General features: G+C 33.7%; 1 protein-coding gene across 2 annotated transcripts in view; it reads right to left on the bottom strand.

Moving 5' to 3' along the window:
- Window positions 1-19,850, bottom strand: part of LOC136025973 (uncharacterized) — a 157,772-nt gene that overhangs the window by 34,023 nt on the left and 103,899 nt on the right. For both annotated transcript variants that reach the window (XM_065702092.1, XM_065702091.1), the window contains exons 8-9: window positions 18,230-18,476; window positions 1,494-1,664 (exon numbers count right to left, since the gene is read on the bottom strand). In XM_065702092.1, coding sequence (XP_065558164.1) covers window positions 1,494-1,664; window positions 18,230-18,476 — 418 coding nt within the window. The remainder of the gene's footprint in view (window positions 1-1,493; window positions 1,665-18,229; window positions 18,477-19,850) is intronic.

Here is a 19,850-nt window from a genome sequence, read left to right on the forward strand (position 1 = left end):
TTTAGGAGATAACATGACCGTCCACACGCCCTAGGGAAACGGTTCTATGTTACGAAATGTACCCATTGTTTACGTATAGTATTTGTTACTGTGAAACGTACAGGAATTTTTTTGTGAGGGGATGAATTCTGCTTGGTGATTTTACTACAGTGAACATTTTCCGCGTGGAAGACAGTTTCTGGGGGCAGAGCTTTCCAGGGAAAATTTTACATTGGTGGAATTTTCTAAAAATCTTTTATGAAATTATTTTTATTTGTCTTGCTTTCTCTTTGCCGATTAAATTTAACATATGGAGATGTTCCCGGGAAAATTTTCAGCGATTTTGGGATTGTCTGGAAGATATTTTCATAGAGAAAAATTTTCTACATGAAAAATTATCCATGGGGATTTTTCTGTGGGAACAGCTATTCAATGGGAGTGGGATGATTTCCGTGAAATTTTTTTTTGCAGTGGGGAGACATCCGACATGATTTGGAAAGTGATCAGAAATTAAAGATTTTTAAATAAAAGTATGCTAAGGAAAATTTTTCAGGGAAAGGGCTGTAAGTTCCAATACTTACCTGTTTTTTATGTATAGCACTTGCTAATAGGTCTGCAAAAATAATTCTCGGGTGCGAAGATGAAATTGTCTGGGAGGAATTTTATGGGGCTGGGTATTGTCCTTGGGAGGGACTTTACTTTGAGGATTTCCTCACATCTTTTGTGGGAGGAGGGAATTTTTCACAGATTACTCCGTATATGAGGGGTTTCCCCTCTTCAATGCCTAACTCTTTGCGCTAGAGTTTGACTTTTTGTTCTAATTTTTTAAGGACAACTCCTGAAACACGAAGGTCGTTTAATTATGATAAGATACTTTTTTAAGTTACAAAATACGTGGAAATGTGGTAGGTAGGTAGGTAGGTAGCTTTATTCAAAAACAAAACTATAAACTTTCATTCATCAGCTAAAATAAAAATAGGCCACAATGGCCTGTAAGCATGGCCTGTGGCCTGACATCTAATACGATTTATTTCTTTGAAATATTTCACTCATCATCAAAAAATAAATAAATAAGATAAATCAACTACTAAAAAAGAAAATCAACGAGGGATGGATCTAGAGCAAAATCTTGGGAGGGTAATTTGACGAGAGTGCAAATAATTGACGAAATTGAAAAATTTGTCTTAAAAGAGAGTGAAAAACAGAAAAAATCAAGGAATGAGGACCCCAGCAAAAATATTGGGGGATCCTCCCGGCCCAGTGGATCCACCAGTGATATCAACAGGCAGCAGGCATGTTAACTGTCAACATGCAGAATGTTTAGCCTTAAAATTTCAGAATTTGTTTTAATACACTTCTAGATACTAAAACTGTCTTTACATTTCGCGATGTTTCATTTTTGAGATGTTCTCAGTCTTGAGGCTAGCAAATTTAAAGGGGTTTTTCAGCTATCAAGAAGCCCAGTTTATTGAGCATTAATTTTCGAATAGATGATTGGATTAAACATAAATTACTTCTTATTTCCTTCGTGTGAAATTGCCTGAGAAAGTGCATTAACAGAGGTGATATTTTCTTGACTAAATAGCTCACTGGCAATGTAAGCCTCTTGACCTCTTAAGGCAACTATGGCGGCAACAATTTGTCCAGACTTGACACCAAGCTCTTCCAAGGACGAATCATCAGACCTATAAATGATAATTGCTCTTAATGTCGGAAGTTAAGGGATAGGAATCTATTTAAAATGCTGGAAGAGTATATTTTTCAGACTAATTTTTCAGCCTTCAGAATTTCCCATTTTATAATAATTCAACACTTGTGTGAAGAAAAAAAAAACACTAATATATGAAAACATATATGTTGATTCCCTTCATAGTACGTTTCCCTTCCTGACGTCTTTTAGCTCTTGCAAAATATTTTTCGGAACCGATTTCTCTCATACCGAAATTATTGATCAAAATCTTTCTAAGAAAGGCCTATGCAATTTCTAGGACTTCAAGATGGATACAGAGCAATGAAAGCTTGAATTACAGTCAACTTTAAAAATTAAAATTAGCAAAATATTTTAAAATTGGCCTTGCAAAGGCGTGAAGATGAGAGAAAGCTAGAAATTGTGTCACCCCTTGGGCATGGTGCGGGTGCTGATATCGAAGTATTAAACTAGAGAAAACTGAAGAGTTCATCAGTTTGATCAGTTTGAAAATTATAGCCGTTTATCTGTGAATTAAAAGAAATTTAATATGAAAGTTGAAGTATTTTAGGAACATGGTGGATCTCCAGAAGTGGTGCTCAAATTGAACAATTTTTTTGTGTGATATGCTCAAAGGTTTTATTCTTTAGTCCTTGGATGAAGAGGACTTCAATGCTTAAGATATAAGGAAAAACCCTTGGCTCCCTTGAAAAATTGCCATTTTTTCTCGAACAGCTAGAAGGCTTAAGGCCAGGAGCTCCTAAAACTTGTTTCGGAAAAAATGTTTTCTAATGGCTTGAAAATCACACTTGAAAAATTGGGTCAAGAGGCTCCAATTCAATATATATATATATATATATATATATATATATATATATATATATATATATATATATATATATATATATATATATATATATATATATATATATTATACATATATTTCGATTAAAAATTGAAAGGGCTAGTGCCCTTTTTAATAGTCAAAAGTGGTTGGAGGGAACTGACCCCCGGAGTTTTCGGTATCTGAAGTTTGAACTGTTTGAAAAAATGGCGATCTCAAAATTTGTATGGGATGGGTTTGGGTAAAAAGGGCTAGGGGTGCGGCTTGTTGGCCTCTAATCTATTTGACTCTTAAAAAGTAAACTAGAACTTTCAATTTCCAATAAAATGAGCCCTCTTCGAATTTTATACGAGCACCCCTTCGATGAGAGCCATATATGCCCCAGAGCGTGACTTACAACGCCTGCCCTCGGATCCTGTGGGGCTGCGTCGACACCGCAGATTTTTTTATCTGACATTTGAACTAATTTTAACAAAATGGCTATCTCAAAACTTTTATAGGATCTGTTTGGGAGAAAAGGGTGTGGAGGGGGGCTAGTTGTCCTCAGATCTCTTTTGACTTATAAAAAGTGAACAAGAACTTTGAATTTTCAATCAAATGACACCTCTTTAAAGTTTATACGAGTATCCATAATTCATAAGTACCATATACGCCCCCAGGACATAACTTACAAAGCCTGCCCCCGGGCTCTGGGGGATTGTGTTGACACCGGAGCTTTTGTTATCTAATTTTTGAACTATTTAAAAAAGAATATACTCTCAAAAAGTAAACTAGAGCTTTCAATTTCCAATCAAATGAGCCCTCTATAAAGTCTATACGAGCATCCCTTCCATAAGAACCATATATGCCCCCAAAGCATAACTTAGAACGCCTGTGCCCGGGACCCTGGGGGCTGTATCAACACAGAAGTTTTTCTTATCTGACCTTTGAACTATTTTTTACAAAATGGCTATCTCAAAAATAGATTTGAATTATTTGATTGAAAATTTCAATTTCCATTCAAATGAGCCCTCTCTAAAGTTTATACGGGAATACCTTCTATAAAAACCAAATATGTCCTAGGGCATAACTTGCAATGCCTACTCCAGGCCCTGGGCGTCATGTCAACCCCAAAGGGGTCATTATATGATGTTTGAACTATTTGAAAAAATGTATATCTCATAGTTCTGATAGGATGAGTTTGAGAAAAAAAAGGGCCTGAAATCAACTCCCAATCAAATCGAGCCCTCTCTGGAGTTTATTCGGGAATCCCTTCCATAAGAACAATATATGCCCCCAGGGCATTACTTACGACGCCTGCCCACGGGCCCTGTGGGTTACATCGACCCCAGAGTTTTTGTTATGTGATCTTTGAGCTATTTTTAATAAAATAGCGCTGGGGGTGGTTAGTTGCCCTCGATCACTTTTGATTCTTGAAAAGGGCACTATAACTTCCGGTTTCCAATCGAATGAGCTCTTCCAAAGTTTATGCAACGACTCCTTCCATATGAAGTGCCTCTAGGAACAAAAAATAATAAATAATAAAACATTGGAACCGTATAGGCAACGTTATAGCGTTGTCTCTGATACACTTTAGATTAGTTTTGATTTAAAAGAGCATAAATTTCTCCATTAGTGGAGCAATGGCATTTGTTCACGCATGGTAATTTGAATTTACTGATGATACAAACTAAACTTTTCTCGATTTCCAGTCCCAAGCCTTAACTCCTCAAAAATGGAGATATCAGAGGCAACGCCATAGGGTTGCTTATAATAAAGGCTACTCGGCTTCAATGTTTTATTATTTTTATCCCAGGAACAATTCATATGGAAGGAGTATTTGTATGAAATTTAAAGGGGGCTCATTCAATTGGACATCAGAAGTTCTAATGCCCTTTTTAAGAGTCAAAAGAGATTGTAGGGTAACTAGCCCCCCCAGCCCCTTTTCCCCAAACACATCCGATAAAAATTTTGGAGATGACCATTTTGTCAAAAATCGTTCAAAGATTATAAAAAAAACTCCGGGGATCGACACTAACCCCCAGGGCCCGGTGCAGGCGTTGTAAGTTATGCCCGGGGGACGTGTATGGTTCTTTTATAAGGGATGCTCGCATAGGCTTCAGAGAGGGCTCATCTGATGGGAAATTGAATATTTCTAGTTCAATGTTAACGAGTCGAAAGAAATCGAAGTGCAACTCAGCCTCCCCCCCCCCTACGCCCTATTTACCCAAACCCATCTAATACAAATTTTAAGGTACATGTTTTGTTAAAAATAAATCAAACATCAGATAATAAAAATTCCGGGGTCAACCCAACCTCCCAGTGTCTGGGGCCAGGCGTTGTAAGTTGTGTTCTGGGGGAATATGTTATTCTTATAGAAAGGATGCTTGTATAAAATTCATTGAGGGCACATTTGATAATAATTTGAAAGTTCTAGTTGACTTTTATAGAGTCGAGACATCGAAGGGCAAATAGCTCCCCCACGCCCTTTTCCCCAAACCCATCTGATGAAAATTTTTGATAGCCATTTTGTTAAAATTAGTTCAAACATCAGATTATAAAAACTCCAGGGTCAACAATAACCCCAGAGCCCCGGGGTAAGCGTTTTAAGTTATCCCCGGGAGTATAGAAAGTTTTTGTGTAAGGAGAGATCGTATAAATTTCAGAGGTGGCTCATTTGATTGGAAATTGAAAGTTCTAGTTAACTTTTAATAAGTCAAAAGGGATTGGATGGTATCCAAACCACACACAGACACAACCACAGACACACCCTATTTTGCCCAAATGCATCCGATCAAAGTTTTGAGATAGCCAGTTTGTTTGAAATAGTCCAACAATTAAATAACAAAAACTTCAGGGTAAACATACCCCCCTCTCCCAGAACCCGGGAGAAGGGTTGTAACTTATGGCCTGGGGTCAAATGAAGTTTTCATGGCAGAAGTGGCTTTATTAGCCTAGGAAGGAAATAAAATGATTAGAAATTGAAAGTTCTAATTCCCTTTTTAGAGTCAAAAGGGATTCGCTGGAAACTAGCCCACCCCCCACCAGCCCTCTTTTCCCCAAATGCGTCCAATCGAATTGTATGTATAGCCATTTTTCTTAAAACAGACAAAAAATCATATAAGAAAAGCTCCAGGGATAAAACAGCCTCCAGGGATAATACAGCCCGCTAGAACCTAGGGCCAAGTGTTGTAAATTATTCTCAGAGGCATATAAGATTCTTATGGAGGGGGTGGTAGTATACAATTCGGAGGGGATCATTTGATTGTAAATCGGAATTTCTAGTGCTCTTTTTAAGAATCAAAATAGATTGGAGGGCAACTAGCCCTTTCCCCCAGCAAGGCCCCTACTTCTCCAAAAGCATATGATCAAATCTTTGAGATAGCCATTTTGTTCAAAATAGTTTAAGGATCACATAAAAAAATGTCTGGGGTCAACATAACCCCCCTGAGTCCGGGCAAAGTGTTGTTTTTTGTAAGGGTTTGTCATATAGATATGAAAGGTAGATTGGGAAACTAATGAAGGAAACTAATATACATTTGATTGAAAACTAATATATCCATTAGCCTATTTAAGAGTCATCAAAAGTTACCGACGGGTATATACCCCCCTCTTTTCCCCAAATGCATTTGATCAAAATTTTTAGATAGCTATTTTGTTTGAAATAGTTCAGTGATCAGGTGACAAAACTTCGGGGTCAATAGACCCAAACCTGGGGGAGAGGGTTGTAACTTATGCCCCTGGGCATATAAGGTTTTTACGAAAAAGGTAAACGTACAAACTTTGGAAGGGACTCAATGGTTAGTAATGGAAAGTTCTAGGTCCCTTATAAGAGTCAAAGTGATCCGATGATAACTAGCTTCCCCCCCACCGAACCCAAGGTTCCAATTTTTCCCTGAGGCACTTCGTTTGGAAGGGATGGTCGTATAAACTTTGGAGGGGCTTTTTCACTTGAAAATTGGAAGCTATAGTGCCCTTTTAGGAGTCAAAATGATCAAAGGGCCAATAGCCACCAATTCCTTTTTCCCTAAATGGATCTCATAAAAATCTTAATCTAAGTTCAAGGGCTGCTCGTTTAAACTTCAGAAGGGATTTATTAGAAACTGAAAGAGTCAAAAGAGATCGGAGGTCAACTAGCCCCGCGCTTTTTACGCCAAACCAATCCAATAAAATTTTTTTGCTAACCATACTATTGAAAATAGTTCAAAAATCAGGTAACAAAATTCCAAGGTCGACACAACGCCCCAGAGCCCAGTGGCAAGATTTTAAGTTATGCCCCGGGAGCATTTAAGGTTCTTATGTAAGGGGTGGTCGTGTAAAGTTCAGAGGTAGCTAATTTGTTTGGAAATCGGAAGTTCTGGTTATGTTTTATTGGTCAAAAGTGAGCAGAAGGCGTCCAGCCCCCCACCCTGCCCTCGCACAGTCCCTCTTTTCCTAAGACGCATTCAATCAAAATTTCGAAATCACTAAAATTTTTTAAATAGTCCAAAACTCAGATAGCAAAAACTTCAGAATCAATATAATCCCCTGAGCCTGGGGGAAGAGTTGTAAATTATGCCCCAGAGTATATAAAGTTTTTATGGAAGAAGTTGTCGTGTAAACCTCAGAGGGGACTCAATGATTAGAAATTGCAACTTCTAATTCCCTTTTTAGGAGTCAAAAGTGGTGTGATGGAAATTAGCCCCCCCCCCCCACCCCGCTAACACTCTTTTCACCAATACGTTCGATCGAATCCTTTACATAGCCACTCTTTTCAGAATACACCATAGATCATATAACAAAGACTCCTGGGATAAACAGCCGACTAGAACCTGGGGGCAAGTGTTGTATATTATGCCATCAAAATATTGAGATAGCTCAACAAACAAGAATTTCGGAATTTCTGTTATTGGGCCGATACTCTTTTTAATCTACTTCAATGACTTTATTAATGTGGTTAAAAATTCAAAACGTACCGTTTGCTGTCGTCTTTGTCAACCAGTATGCGTCACCAATTGTGACAGGAGTTTGTCCTTACCGGATACACTCATTGCTTTTGATGATGACAGTACTCTTGGCACAACTGGTAGAACTGGTAGAACTGGTAGATCTTCGTTCAAAGAGGATAGCCCTTTTTGAAAAAGTTATCCAGTGGTTTGATGTAAATTATCTCGCCTTAAATGTCGGAAAGCCATGTTTTCTCATTTTCTCCAGAGTCTCAAAGGCTTGCCCTGACTTAAATGAAATACACGTATCAAGAGGTTCTCTGAGTAGACCTAAGGATCTTTACATTTGATTCCCTAGGTATCTTGCTTGACGAAAATCTTTCGTTCAAGCATCACATTGACCTTATTAAAATGAAAGGCTCCAGGAGTCTCGGAATCCTTAGAAAGCTCAAATACATATTTCTAGGGTCGATTTTTAGAATCTTGTTCTGCAGCCTAGTTCAATTTTATGTTTCATATTGTTCTGTTATTTGGATGTCAACTTTTCCCTCGTTTCTGAAGCCACTTTCAAAACTATATGATAAAGCGAGGACGCTTATTCATGAAACTAACCGATCTTCACTTAAAACCTTGTTTGGTTGAATCTCTCTATTTTCTTTCTTGTTCTTCTTTCATTTTTTTTTACAGTTGCACGGCCATCTTCCTGCTGCCCAGTGTAATAATTTATCTTTTGTTTCTGATCAATCGACTATTTATCTCCGCGCTTCCAACAATTTACTGGTTCTTCACACTCCATCAGTGATGTCTGACTTTCACCCTCTGACAGCTTGCAACAGGATATAGAACACACTCCCAGAGTTCGTACGAAGCTGCCACTCGTTTGGTATGTTCAAAAATTATGTTAGAGATTTTCTAGCTAGTAAATAATTTTTACCGGCTTCTCTTGGAGCTGATGTCTCTGGATTGAGCTGGATATTTAATTGAGTTGGTGAAATCATGTGCTACCCCCTACCTAGCTTGTCATTTTTGGGGATTATTGAGATGGGCGATTTATTTTTTGTTTATTTTGTTTATATTTTTTTGTATTGGTATTTTTTTCTCCCCTGTTATTTCCCGACCATGGAGCCTTATAGGGGAGATTGTATTGAAGCAATTTTTTTGTTTATGAAATTTATTGTTAGATAAAGAACTCAGAACTCACGTTTTGCCTCCTTCTCTCAATGTAGAAGTCTAAAACCTGTTGTGTCATTGGTACTTAACAGATAACGAATTATATTACAAATATTTGTTTTGTACTTAATACAACATTGAAAATGAACATAAAAATTATAGTAAAATTGAAGTCTGAACTTATGAGCCTTCAGCAATTAATATCATTACATATCAAACATTCAATTTCATTTTATTAGTTCTTGCCAAGACTTTTTCAAGAAAAATATAGCTTCACTGCGAACAATAGTTTGGATGCCACCCCCTTCCCTAACTGTAAAAGTTTAATACCTACTACGTCATTGGTGCTTCACTAAAAACGAATTATATTAAGAATATTTTCTTTTCCAGTTATTGTAGCATTGAAAATGAAAACAAAATTACAGTGAATAAAATCTTGAACTGATGATCTTTCAACACTCAATAAAATTATATATCAAACATTCAGTTTGATTTTATTTTTACTTTCCAAGACTGTTCAAAACACATATAGTTTTCAGTAAAGCACCAATAAAGCAGTAAGCTTTAGAATTTTACAGTGAGAGAAGGAGGTAAAACCCAAACTACTGTTTCTAGAGATTTTCGTTAGTTTCAAGCTTAATTTGAATATTCAATTTGAATTTCACTCGCTTTAAGTTTTTTTTTACTCATTTATATTAGTGCCTATTGTATGTTTGTTTGCAATAATCGTTTATTTAATTTATGTTCGTTTTGGGTTTCATTTAAACTTCAGTAGCAAAATATTTTTGTCTGTTTAAAGCTTGATTTGTATATCCAACTTAACTTTAACTCGTTTAAGATTTATTTATTCGTTTATATTACCTTAAGAAGATAAATTACCTGTTGCCTGTTGATTACCTGTTGCAATTATTACCTGTTGCATTTTTTTGATGTGATTGTTTATTTAATTTCTGTTTGTTTTGGGGTTCCATTTATTCTTTAATAGTAATTTCTGGTCGTTTTCAGTTTGAGTTATTTTGTGTCTGTTTCTACTGATCTTAAGTTTAATTTATAATAAGGACAATTTATAAGGACAATTACCTGGAAAATTATGTTCTCTCTAATTGGATTAGACTTACAGGGCTTGTAGTTAGGGACAAATGGACGTCAACATAAAAACGCAATGATCACATTGTACGCAAATTTTTATGCACATTATGCAGCTCAGTGTACGCACCAACTATACAAAGAAACTTGTTGAATTTGCTCACGAGCCCATGAAGAAGCCCATATTTGTTTTGTGTCTCATCGGCTCTTAGCTTGCTGAGGATATAGACTAGATAAAACAAACCTAGGCCGAAGAAAAGTACTGAAAAAATTAGGCTATATCAATTCGCGACGCCCGTCACTTGTTTTTCAGGGGTAGATTAGACCAAAGAAACTCTAATCAAGACAACAAATTTTTGAAAGAACAGACTGTATTGATTCCTTATAACAAAAAAATGAATATTTTTTGCTGATCAGCATGAAAGTTTCAGGGCATGCAGATTGGGCCGAAGCAATCTGTGCTATGGCATAAAATGAAGTAGCGAATCTGTTTGTATTGATTCGAGACATCCGATTTTTTTTTTAAGAGTGTAAAACAAACCCCTTCTTTGACTTTGGGATGCATTTATTAAAAAAAAACTTTTAACAGAATAAAGCATAAAATAATTAGTTCATTTATATGGTGAATTGTACGTGAATATTAAACTACGTTTTTAAGATAGGGTTCAGGATGCCTCCAGTTCTATATTAAATAAAAAAAACAGTTTTTTTTTAACTGCAAGTAAGGAGCGACATTAAAACTTAAAACGAACAGAAATTATTCCGTATATGAAAGTGGTTGTCGCCTCCTCAACGCCCCACTCTTTACGCTAAAGTTTGACGCTTTCTCACAACTCTACTTTTTAAAACAATAAAAAATGTTAGCGTAAAGAGCAAGGCGTTGAGGGGGAGACAGACCCTTTTCGACAAAAAGTACAAAATTCCACATTTTGTAGATAGTAGTTTGAAACTTTTACACTGCGGTTATCTAATACGCTAAATCTGATGGTGTGATTTTTGTAATAATTCTATGACTTCTAGGAGGTGTTTTCCCCTATTTTCTAAAATAAAGCCAATTTTCTCAGGCTCGTAACTTTTGATAGGTAAGACTAACATGATGAAACTTATATATTTGAAATCAGCATAAAAATGTAATTCTTTTGAAGTAACTATTGGTATCAAAATTACATTTTTTAGAATGTCGGTTACTATTGAGCCGGGTCGCCCCTTACTACAGTTCGTTACCACGAACCGTTTGACAAGACAAAATTATGCAGAGTTTCAATTCATATGCAGAAAATGCCCTCCCTATCCACACATTTACTATTTCAGAAAACTATTACTTGTTGAGAATTTTGTCTTAATATTCATATTTGATGCAACTATTCAATCACTACTCAACATTTTATTTCACAAGTTGAAATCAAACCCAAAAATATAAAGATAATAGGCACAAGTATAAAGTAATATTTAGATTTTAAGTCAAGAGAAATTTAGATAAATCATTGAGTCAGATTTTCACGAGCATGCCACCTTGCAGCCTCTCCCTCCCCCCCCCCCAATAACACCACTTTACTGACAAAAACATAAATTCTGACAAAGAAAACCAACCAAATTGCTTAAAATACAATTCGTCTTTAATAAAGGCTAAATAAAAATCAAGACTTTTAGAAGGTTTGAGAGGTAGGGGGCTATGTTAGGTGGTAGCTCTATCCCTATTTGTCGTAGTTCTTATTTGTAAATCTTGAATAGCATTGTGCTTTTCTTTTGTTATTTTATCGTTGCTAGCAGTCCTATGACAGTAAATCGATACTATAGCAATAAGAACACACGGCTAGAAATAGAACTCGTTTTTAGTAAATTATAAATGAGACTCTGAGATTTATAGGGAAAGTGGTTTAATAGATCAAGATGGAGCAGGAGCATGCGCAACTGTGCTGGCCTCAGGTGGCTTGGGGCTGCAGTGAATTGATAGTAGTAGTTCTACGATTATTTATGGTAATTTCTTTTCGTTTTTGGTTTGACTTGATTGTTTGTTTTATTATGAGCTCATGGTAGATTTGATCAACTCATTCACAACAGAATTTTTTAGCTTTGTGTTTGTAATGATTATTTGTTTTGTTATCTGTTTCATCTGCCTTTCATTTATTTATTTACAGTGGTTTTTACTCCTTTTAAGCTAGAATTATTATATGTTTTAGTTTTTTCTCAGTTAGTTTCTATCATTACTTTTCTAAATATAGCCGAAAACCTTTTTCGGAGAATATTTAAGAAAATTAATGATCAGGTAAGTTAAAAAGAGCTGTATATTTAGCCACTGTTATTGTAAATATGACGATCATTGAATATTCTATTTTCTTACAAGAAAATTAAAAGTAATCAGGAATTTTGAGCTTCTATTCTTAAAAATCATTTGAATATTCAAATTAAAGTCTTAAATCATAATTCTTTTTCTTGTCTCTCTTCCAGTTTTTTCCTTTACCGTGAATCACTTTTTTTACAAATAAAGCATTAAAATAGTCAATTCTGATTTTATATATAAATATATTGTTTATGAACAATCAGTTCTCTCGCTAAGCAAAGGATTAGCAGCAACTACTGTTGGAGTCATTTAAGAAAACTAGTAACTAGGAGAGTTAGCATTTTCTGTATGGTTAGCATATATTATTGTATATATGGAGATCGTTTCCTTTTTCTATAAAGTCCCAATTGCAATTCCATTCTATTTTCTTATACATCTATCTATATATATAAAAATAAGTTGTCTGTGTGTGGATCTGTGGATCAGGTGACAACACCTGAAAAAACTGGATCAGGTGACGTCAAAACTGAAAAAACTAAAAAAAGGCAAAAACTACAAAAAAAACTAAAAACTAATAAAAAAAATAAAAAAGCTAAAAAACTAAAAAAACTAAAAAAAGGCAAAAACTACAAAAAAAACTAAAAACTAATAAAAAAAGCTAAAAAACTAAAAAAACTAAAAAAAGGCAAAAACTACAAAAAAAACTAAAAACTAATAAAAAAAATAAAAAAGCTAAAAAACTAAAAAAACTAAAAAAAGGTAAAAAACTAAAAAAACTAAAAACTAAAAAAAACTAAAAAAAAGGAAAAAACTGAAAAATAAGCTAAAATAAAGGTAAAAACCAATAAAAAACTAAAAAAAAAACTGAAAAAACTAAAAAAAGGCAAAAACTACAAAAAAAAACTAAAAACTAATAAAAAAAGTAAAAAAGCTAAAAAACTAAAAAAACTAAAAAACTAAAAAAAGGTAAAAAACTAAAAAAAATAAAAAATAAAAAAAAACTAAAAAAAAGGAAAAAACTGAAAAATAAGCTAAAATAATGGTAAAAACCAATAAAAAACTAATTAGCAATCAACAAAGCACCGGGACACAGGGAGTATAAATGACGACCAGGACATAAGTAAAAAAAAAACTAACAAAACTAAAAAGAAGGTAAAAACTACAAAAAAACTAAAAAGAAAAAAACTAAAAAAAGGCAAAAACTACAAAAAAAACTAAAAACTAATAAAAAAGCTAAAAAACTAAAAAAACTAAAAAAAGGCAAAAACTACAAAAAAAACTAAAAACTAATAAAAAAAAATAAAAAAGCTAAAAAACTAAAAAAACTAAAAAAAAACAAAAAAAGGTAAAAAACTAAAAAAAACTAAAAACTAAAAAAAACTAAAAAAAGGAAAAAACTGAAAAATAAGCTAAAATAAAGGTAAAAACCAATAAAAAACTAAAAAAAAAAAACTGAAAAAACTAAAAAAAGGCAAAAACTACAAAAAAAAACTAAAAACTAATAAAAAAAGTAAAAAAGCTAAAAAACTAAAAAAAATAAAAAAACTAAAAAAAGTAAAAAACTAAAAAAAATAAAAAATAAAAAAAAAACTAAAAAAAAGGAAAAAACTGAAAAATAAGCTAAAATAAAGGTAAAAACCAATAAAAAACTAAAAAGAAAAAAAGGAAAAAACTAAAAAAAATTTTCATCTAAAATACTAAAAAAAACTAAAAAAGGTAAAAACTAAAAGAACTAAAAAATAAAAAAATAAATGACGACACTCAAAGAGAAAGCGACCAGGACAAAAGGAATGTTCGATTAGCAATCAACAAAGCACCGGGACACAGGGAGTATAAATGACGACCAGGACATAAGTAAAAAAAAAAACTAACAAAACTAAAAAGAAGGTAAAAACTACAAAAAAACTAAAAAGAAAAAAAAACTAAAAACTAATAAAAAAACTAAAAAATCTAAAAATCTAAATAAACTAAAAAAGAAAAAAAAAGGAAAAAAATAAAGGAGAAAAACAAAACTAAAAAACGTATGTATATACAGACCGGGACACCGGGATACAAATGACGACCGGGACACAGGGAATATAAATGACGACCGGGACACAGGGACACAACTACAACGGGGACACCGGGGGAAACAGGGGGATATAAATGACGACCGGGACACCGGGACAGGGAATGGTCGATTAGCAATCACCATCAACAAAGCTCAAGGGCAATCATTAGAATCATGAGGTATAGATCTGAATACAGATTGTTTTCCCATGGACCATTATATGTTGCATGTTCAAGAGTCGGTAAACCTGACAATCTATTTATATGCAAAGACAATGGGACAGCAAAGAATGTTGTATATTCGCAAGTTTTACGTAGTTAAAACCATATATATATATATATATATATATATATATATATATATATATATATATATATATATATATATATATATATATATATATATATATATATATATCTATCTATATTCACAGGTGGGACATAGGGACACAACTACAATGGCGCGTAACTATTATGGCGCGTAACGACTTACGCGCGCGGGGGGGCTTGGGGGGGGGCGCGAAGCGCCCCCACCAACTAGGTGTTGGGGTGGCGCGAAGCGCCACCCCAACAGCTAGTATATATATATAAATAAGTTGTCTGTGGGTCTGTCGAGTGACGTCATGTCATCATGTCGTCATGAAGTTAGTTGTCGTCATGTTTGTTATGACGATGACGTCATTAAAGGTATTTAAGAAAATCGTTGAAAGACAAATTTTTAATTGTAAGAAGATCGTGGACTGAAAAATGTTTAATTTTAAAATGACTGAAGAACCTACAATGGCAACAGCCGAGGAAGCTGCTCAAAAGACAAATTTTTAATTGTAAGAAGATCGTGGACGGAAAAATGCAGCTAGTATTTAACATTATTATGAATTTTGTAGCCTCTATTCTTAAAAAATAATTAAAATTTTTAATAAATACTTTAATCCTTATTTCATTTGCAAGTATCTCTTCCAGTTTTTTCTTTCACTGACAATAGTGTTTTTTAAGAATGAAACAATGAAATAACTGATTAATATTTTACTGATAAATATATCGTTTATAATCAACCAGTTCTCCTGCTAGGTAGATGATCAGCCGTAAATACTGTTTGAGCCTTGAAAAAACCAAATGTTGTCAAGTCACAAAAAACAAATTTTAGCTTGTTCTTCGATTTAAGCTTGATTAAAATGACACTTTAGATCTCTGGAGGTTAAACAAGAAGGTATCTTGAACAACTCTTATGGTTGAAAAGGGGAAAATAAGGAAGAATGTCTGTAAAAAGTAAAATATAAGATACCCATAGGTCCCGAGAACTATCAACCCTAAAAGCTAATTTAATAATAGAAAGCAAACTTTCCTATAGGCGCGACAACTTAGCTCTTTGGGAACAGCAAATGAACTAGTATGTTGGAGAAAAAGAAAATTTAGACAATAAATTTTAGTTTTTTGTTCGCTTAAAACCAGCCATTCTTCTCACAATTGAAACAGTTTTTGTTTAACTCAATCGAAGCTATGTAACAAGTTTTAAACTGTATGACCTGAGAAAAAACAAATATTATGAAGCCACGAAAAAAACTCGTTATGTTAATTTTCTCCATTTTAGCTTTATTAAAATGATATTTAAATATCAGAAGGTTAAACGAGAAGATAATCTTGATAAAATTCTTATGATTAAAAGAGGGGAATAAAGGAAGAATGTATATTAAGAGTAAAGAATAAAATCCCCAGTGGTCCAGAGAACTATCAACTCTAAAAGCTAATTTAATAATAGAAAGCAAACTTTCCTACAGGCATGACAACTTTGCTCTTTGGGAACGACAAGTGAATTAGTAAATTTAGTAAAGAAAAAGTAAATTTAGACTAGATTTTGGTTCGCTTAGAGCCAGCCACTCTTCTCACAATTAAAACATTTTCATTTTAGCTCAATCGAAGTTTTGATTCCAAATTTTAAGCTGTTGAGCTGTGAAAAAATAAATATTATTAAGTCACAGAAACAAATTCGTTATGTGAAAATTCTCCATTGCAGCTTTAATAAAATAACATTTGAATATTAGAAGGTTAAACGAGAATATAATTTTTCATAAAATTCTTACGGTTAAAAGAGGGGAATAAAGGAAGAATGCATATTAAGAGCAAAGAATAATATCCCCAGTGGTCCAAAGAAATATAAACCCTTAGAGATAATTTAATAATAGAAAGCAAGAATTCCTACAGGCATGACAACTCTGCCCTGTGGGAACGACAACTGAATTAGTATGTTGGACGAAAAGAAAATTTAGACAATAAATTTTAGGTTTTTGTTCGCTTACAACCAGACATTCTTTTCAGAATTGAAAAAGTTTCATTTTAACTCAATCGAAGCTTTGTTACAAGTTTTAAACTGTTCGAGCTGAATTATCAACCCTAAGAGATAATTTAATAATAGATAGCAAACTTTCCTACAGGCATGACAACTATGCTCTTTGGGAACAACTGAATTAGTATGTTGGAGGAAAAGAAATTTAGACAATAATTTTTAGATTTCTATTCGCTTACAACCAGACATTCTTCTCAGAATTGAAAAAGTTTCATTTTAACTCAATCGAAGCTTTGTTCCAAGTTTTAAACTGTTTGACTTGTGGAAAAAAATATTATCAAGTCACGAAAGACAAATTCGTTATGTGAATGTTTCCATTGCTGCTTTATTAAAATGACACTTAAATAAATATTAGAAGGTTAAACGAGAAGATAATCCTGTTAAAATTCTTATTGTTAAAAGAGGGGAATAAAGGAAGAATGCGTATTAAAAGTAAAAATAAAATCTCCAGTGGTCCAGAGAACTATCAACCCTAAGAGATACTTTAATAATAAAAACAAACTTTCCTACAGGCATGACAACTGTGCTCTTTGGAACGACAACTGAATTTGTATGTTGAAGGAAAAGAATATTTAGACAATAAATTTTAGGTTTTTACTCGCTTAGAAACAGACATTCTTCTCACAATTGAAACAGTTTCATTTTAACTCAATCGAAGTTTTGATTCCAAGTTTTAAACTGTTTGAGCTAGGAAATATAAATATTATCAAGTCACAGAAACAAATTCGTTATGTGACAGTTTCCATTGCTCCTTTACTTAAATAACATTCAAATATTAGAAGGTTAAACGACCTTTATAAAATTCTTATGTTTAAAAGAGGAGAATAAAGGAAGAATGCATATTAAGAGTAAAGAATAAAATCCCCAATGGTCCAGAGAACTATCAACCCTAAGAGCTAATTTAATAATAGAAAGTAAACATTCCTACAAGCATGACAACTGTGGTCTTTAGGAATGACAACTGAATTAGTATGTTGGAGAAAAAGAAAACTTAGAAAATAAATTTTGATTTTGTTTGCTTAGAACCAGACATTCTTCTCACAATTGAAACAGTTTCATTTTAACTCAATCGAAGTTTTGATTCCAAGTTTTAAACTGTTTGGGCTGTGAGAAAAACAAATATTGTCAAGTCATGAAAAACAAATTCGTTATTTGAATGTTCTCCATTGCAGATTTATTAAAAAGAGATTTAAATATTAGAAGGTTAAACGAGAAGATAGTCTTGAAAAAATTCTTGAACCAGTATGTCTGAGAAATAGAAAATTTAGTTAATAAATTAAATATTTTTGTTTGCTTAGCACAAACAGAACTGTTTTATTTTTCCTCGATCGACGCTTTCTTCCAAGTTTGAAGAGCTTATTAAGTAATTCAAATACCTGAGTAGTTAATATTTTTGTTTGCTTAGCACAAGCAGAACTGTTTTATTTTTCCTCGATCGACGCTTTCTTCCAAGTTTGAAGAGCTTATTAAGTAATTTAAATACCTGAGTAGTTTTATCATTTTTGCGGTTTTGACTTCTTTTTATTTAGAAAATATATCCTTGTGATTAATTTTTTCTCCTCTTGCTTATCTTCATCTGTATTCTCCATCACTTGCATAATCTCTCTCTTCAACATTCCTTTTTGTGATTCCTCGCTATATGTTTCTCTCGCTCTCTTTTTCTGGTCTGTCAGCAAGAATTAGCTGAAAATTATACAATCCTTGTGATTAATTTTCTCTCCTCTTGCTTATCTTCATCTGTATTCTCCATCACTTGCATAATCTCTCTCTTCAACATTCCTATTTGTAATTCCTCGCTATATATTTGTCTCGCTCTTTTTTTCTGGTCTCTCAGTAAGAATTAGCTGAAAATTATAAATACAATAAGAGGGGAGAGTCTTGTACTTACTTATCAAGAAGTCCAGAGAGTATGCCTTCTGTTTTCGACATTGAACTACAGGTATCTAACACAATCGTTCCAAGTTCAATTCCAGGTAGGATGTGTTCTTGTCTGTTAATTTGATCTAAAGCCCAAAGAAGAGCTTCCACTCCATAGATGGCTTCCTGATTAATAACTGTTCCACATTGAAGAGGTGTTGGTCCAGATTTATGGACAGGTAGAAGTGCAGGAATGATCAAGGTTAGTGTTTTCTCCTCTGTAAAAAAAAGGACATGAAAAATATGCCTTTGAACTAGGCAATTCGATCGAATCAAGGACAGCATTTCATTTCATTTTTTTTTTGGTGGAGTGATATAATATTCTTAAAATTCTGCTTTACATCAGACCACACAATAAAGAAGAATTTTGCTTTCTTTTGAACATTTCTCTTCCTTTTTTTGTAAACAACTTGAGAATGTTTTAAGAGGGGAAGAGCGTCAATAATAGGAGAGAAAGAGCACCAATAACAGGAGTAGAAATAGTCGACATACCAGTGTTGAATAGTTTAGCTACGACTGTAATTAATTAATGACCAAATTTACTCAAAAACCCTTCTACAAAAGCATAGAAAGAACGGAGGATAGATGAAATAAGGAGAGTAAGACGAAACCAAACATTTACAAGAATGTTTTGAAATTTGTCTGATGACTGCTGCATACCGAAAAAATGGTCTAAAAAACTTTTCTTGAAGCTGTAAGTCACACGAACTCTCCCTTCACTTACCATTTCCCCCTATGACATCATTCCTTCAATAGCATCAGGTTGACATCTTTAAGATAGTGGTTTAGCTAAGAATGGCCAAAAACCCAAACAAGTGCATCTGGGGGAACATGACCCACAAAGCACTAGGGCAAGATGCCTCAAATCATCCAGTCGGTACACCCTTAACAGGTAAATTTTAGGTGAAAAGGTTTTGATGTTGCATCGTGTTAAAACCAGGTTCACATAGTGAATTTATGACTGAAAGCAAAACTAGGACTCTCTATCCCTAAAAGTTTCCAATCCCAGCTAACCTTAAAGGCAGGTGTGTTTTTGCCTTAATTTTTTAATGGTTTTGGCTCAAAATGAACTAAATCCTGTTTCCTGACTCAGTGAAAAAAAAGACAAGTCCAAGCTATGGGGCTTTGGTGACAATAGCCAGCCAAGTCCTGCACCTGGTGAAGGGAAAAAACAACCAAGTCTTGATTAGTTACAACCACAACCTAAATCCTGATTTATTAAAAAATACCTTATGATGCGAAATATTGTAGAACGTGCTAAGTTTTGACTTGGTGAAAAAGCAAGCCAATTCCGACCCACATTTAGCCCTCCGGTACACGCCATTATATATTTACCGGCGTATAAAAAACTATGTCAAATAAAAAATAAGTGGAAACTAATGAAAGTGTAAGAAATTTATTTAATCCTAATAGAAAAATTATTTTGATATAACAGGCATAGCAAAGGAAAGTAAAGAGAATCGTTAAAACAAATAAAAACCAGAAATTATGTTACAAGTCAAACTTAAAACGAACTACAATATATTGGGTGCGGTCCCCCTCCTCTCCAAAATGTTTTCCCGACATGTCAAACAGTAACAAAAGTGCATACA

This window comes from Artemia franciscana, chromosome 4 (genome assembly GCF_032884065.1).
Source record: "Artemia franciscana chromosome 4, ASM3288406v1, whole genome shotgun sequence".
In the NCBI taxonomy this organism is placed as follows: Eukaryota; Metazoa; Arthropoda; class Branchiopoda; order Anostraca; family Artemiidae; genus Artemia; species Artemia franciscana.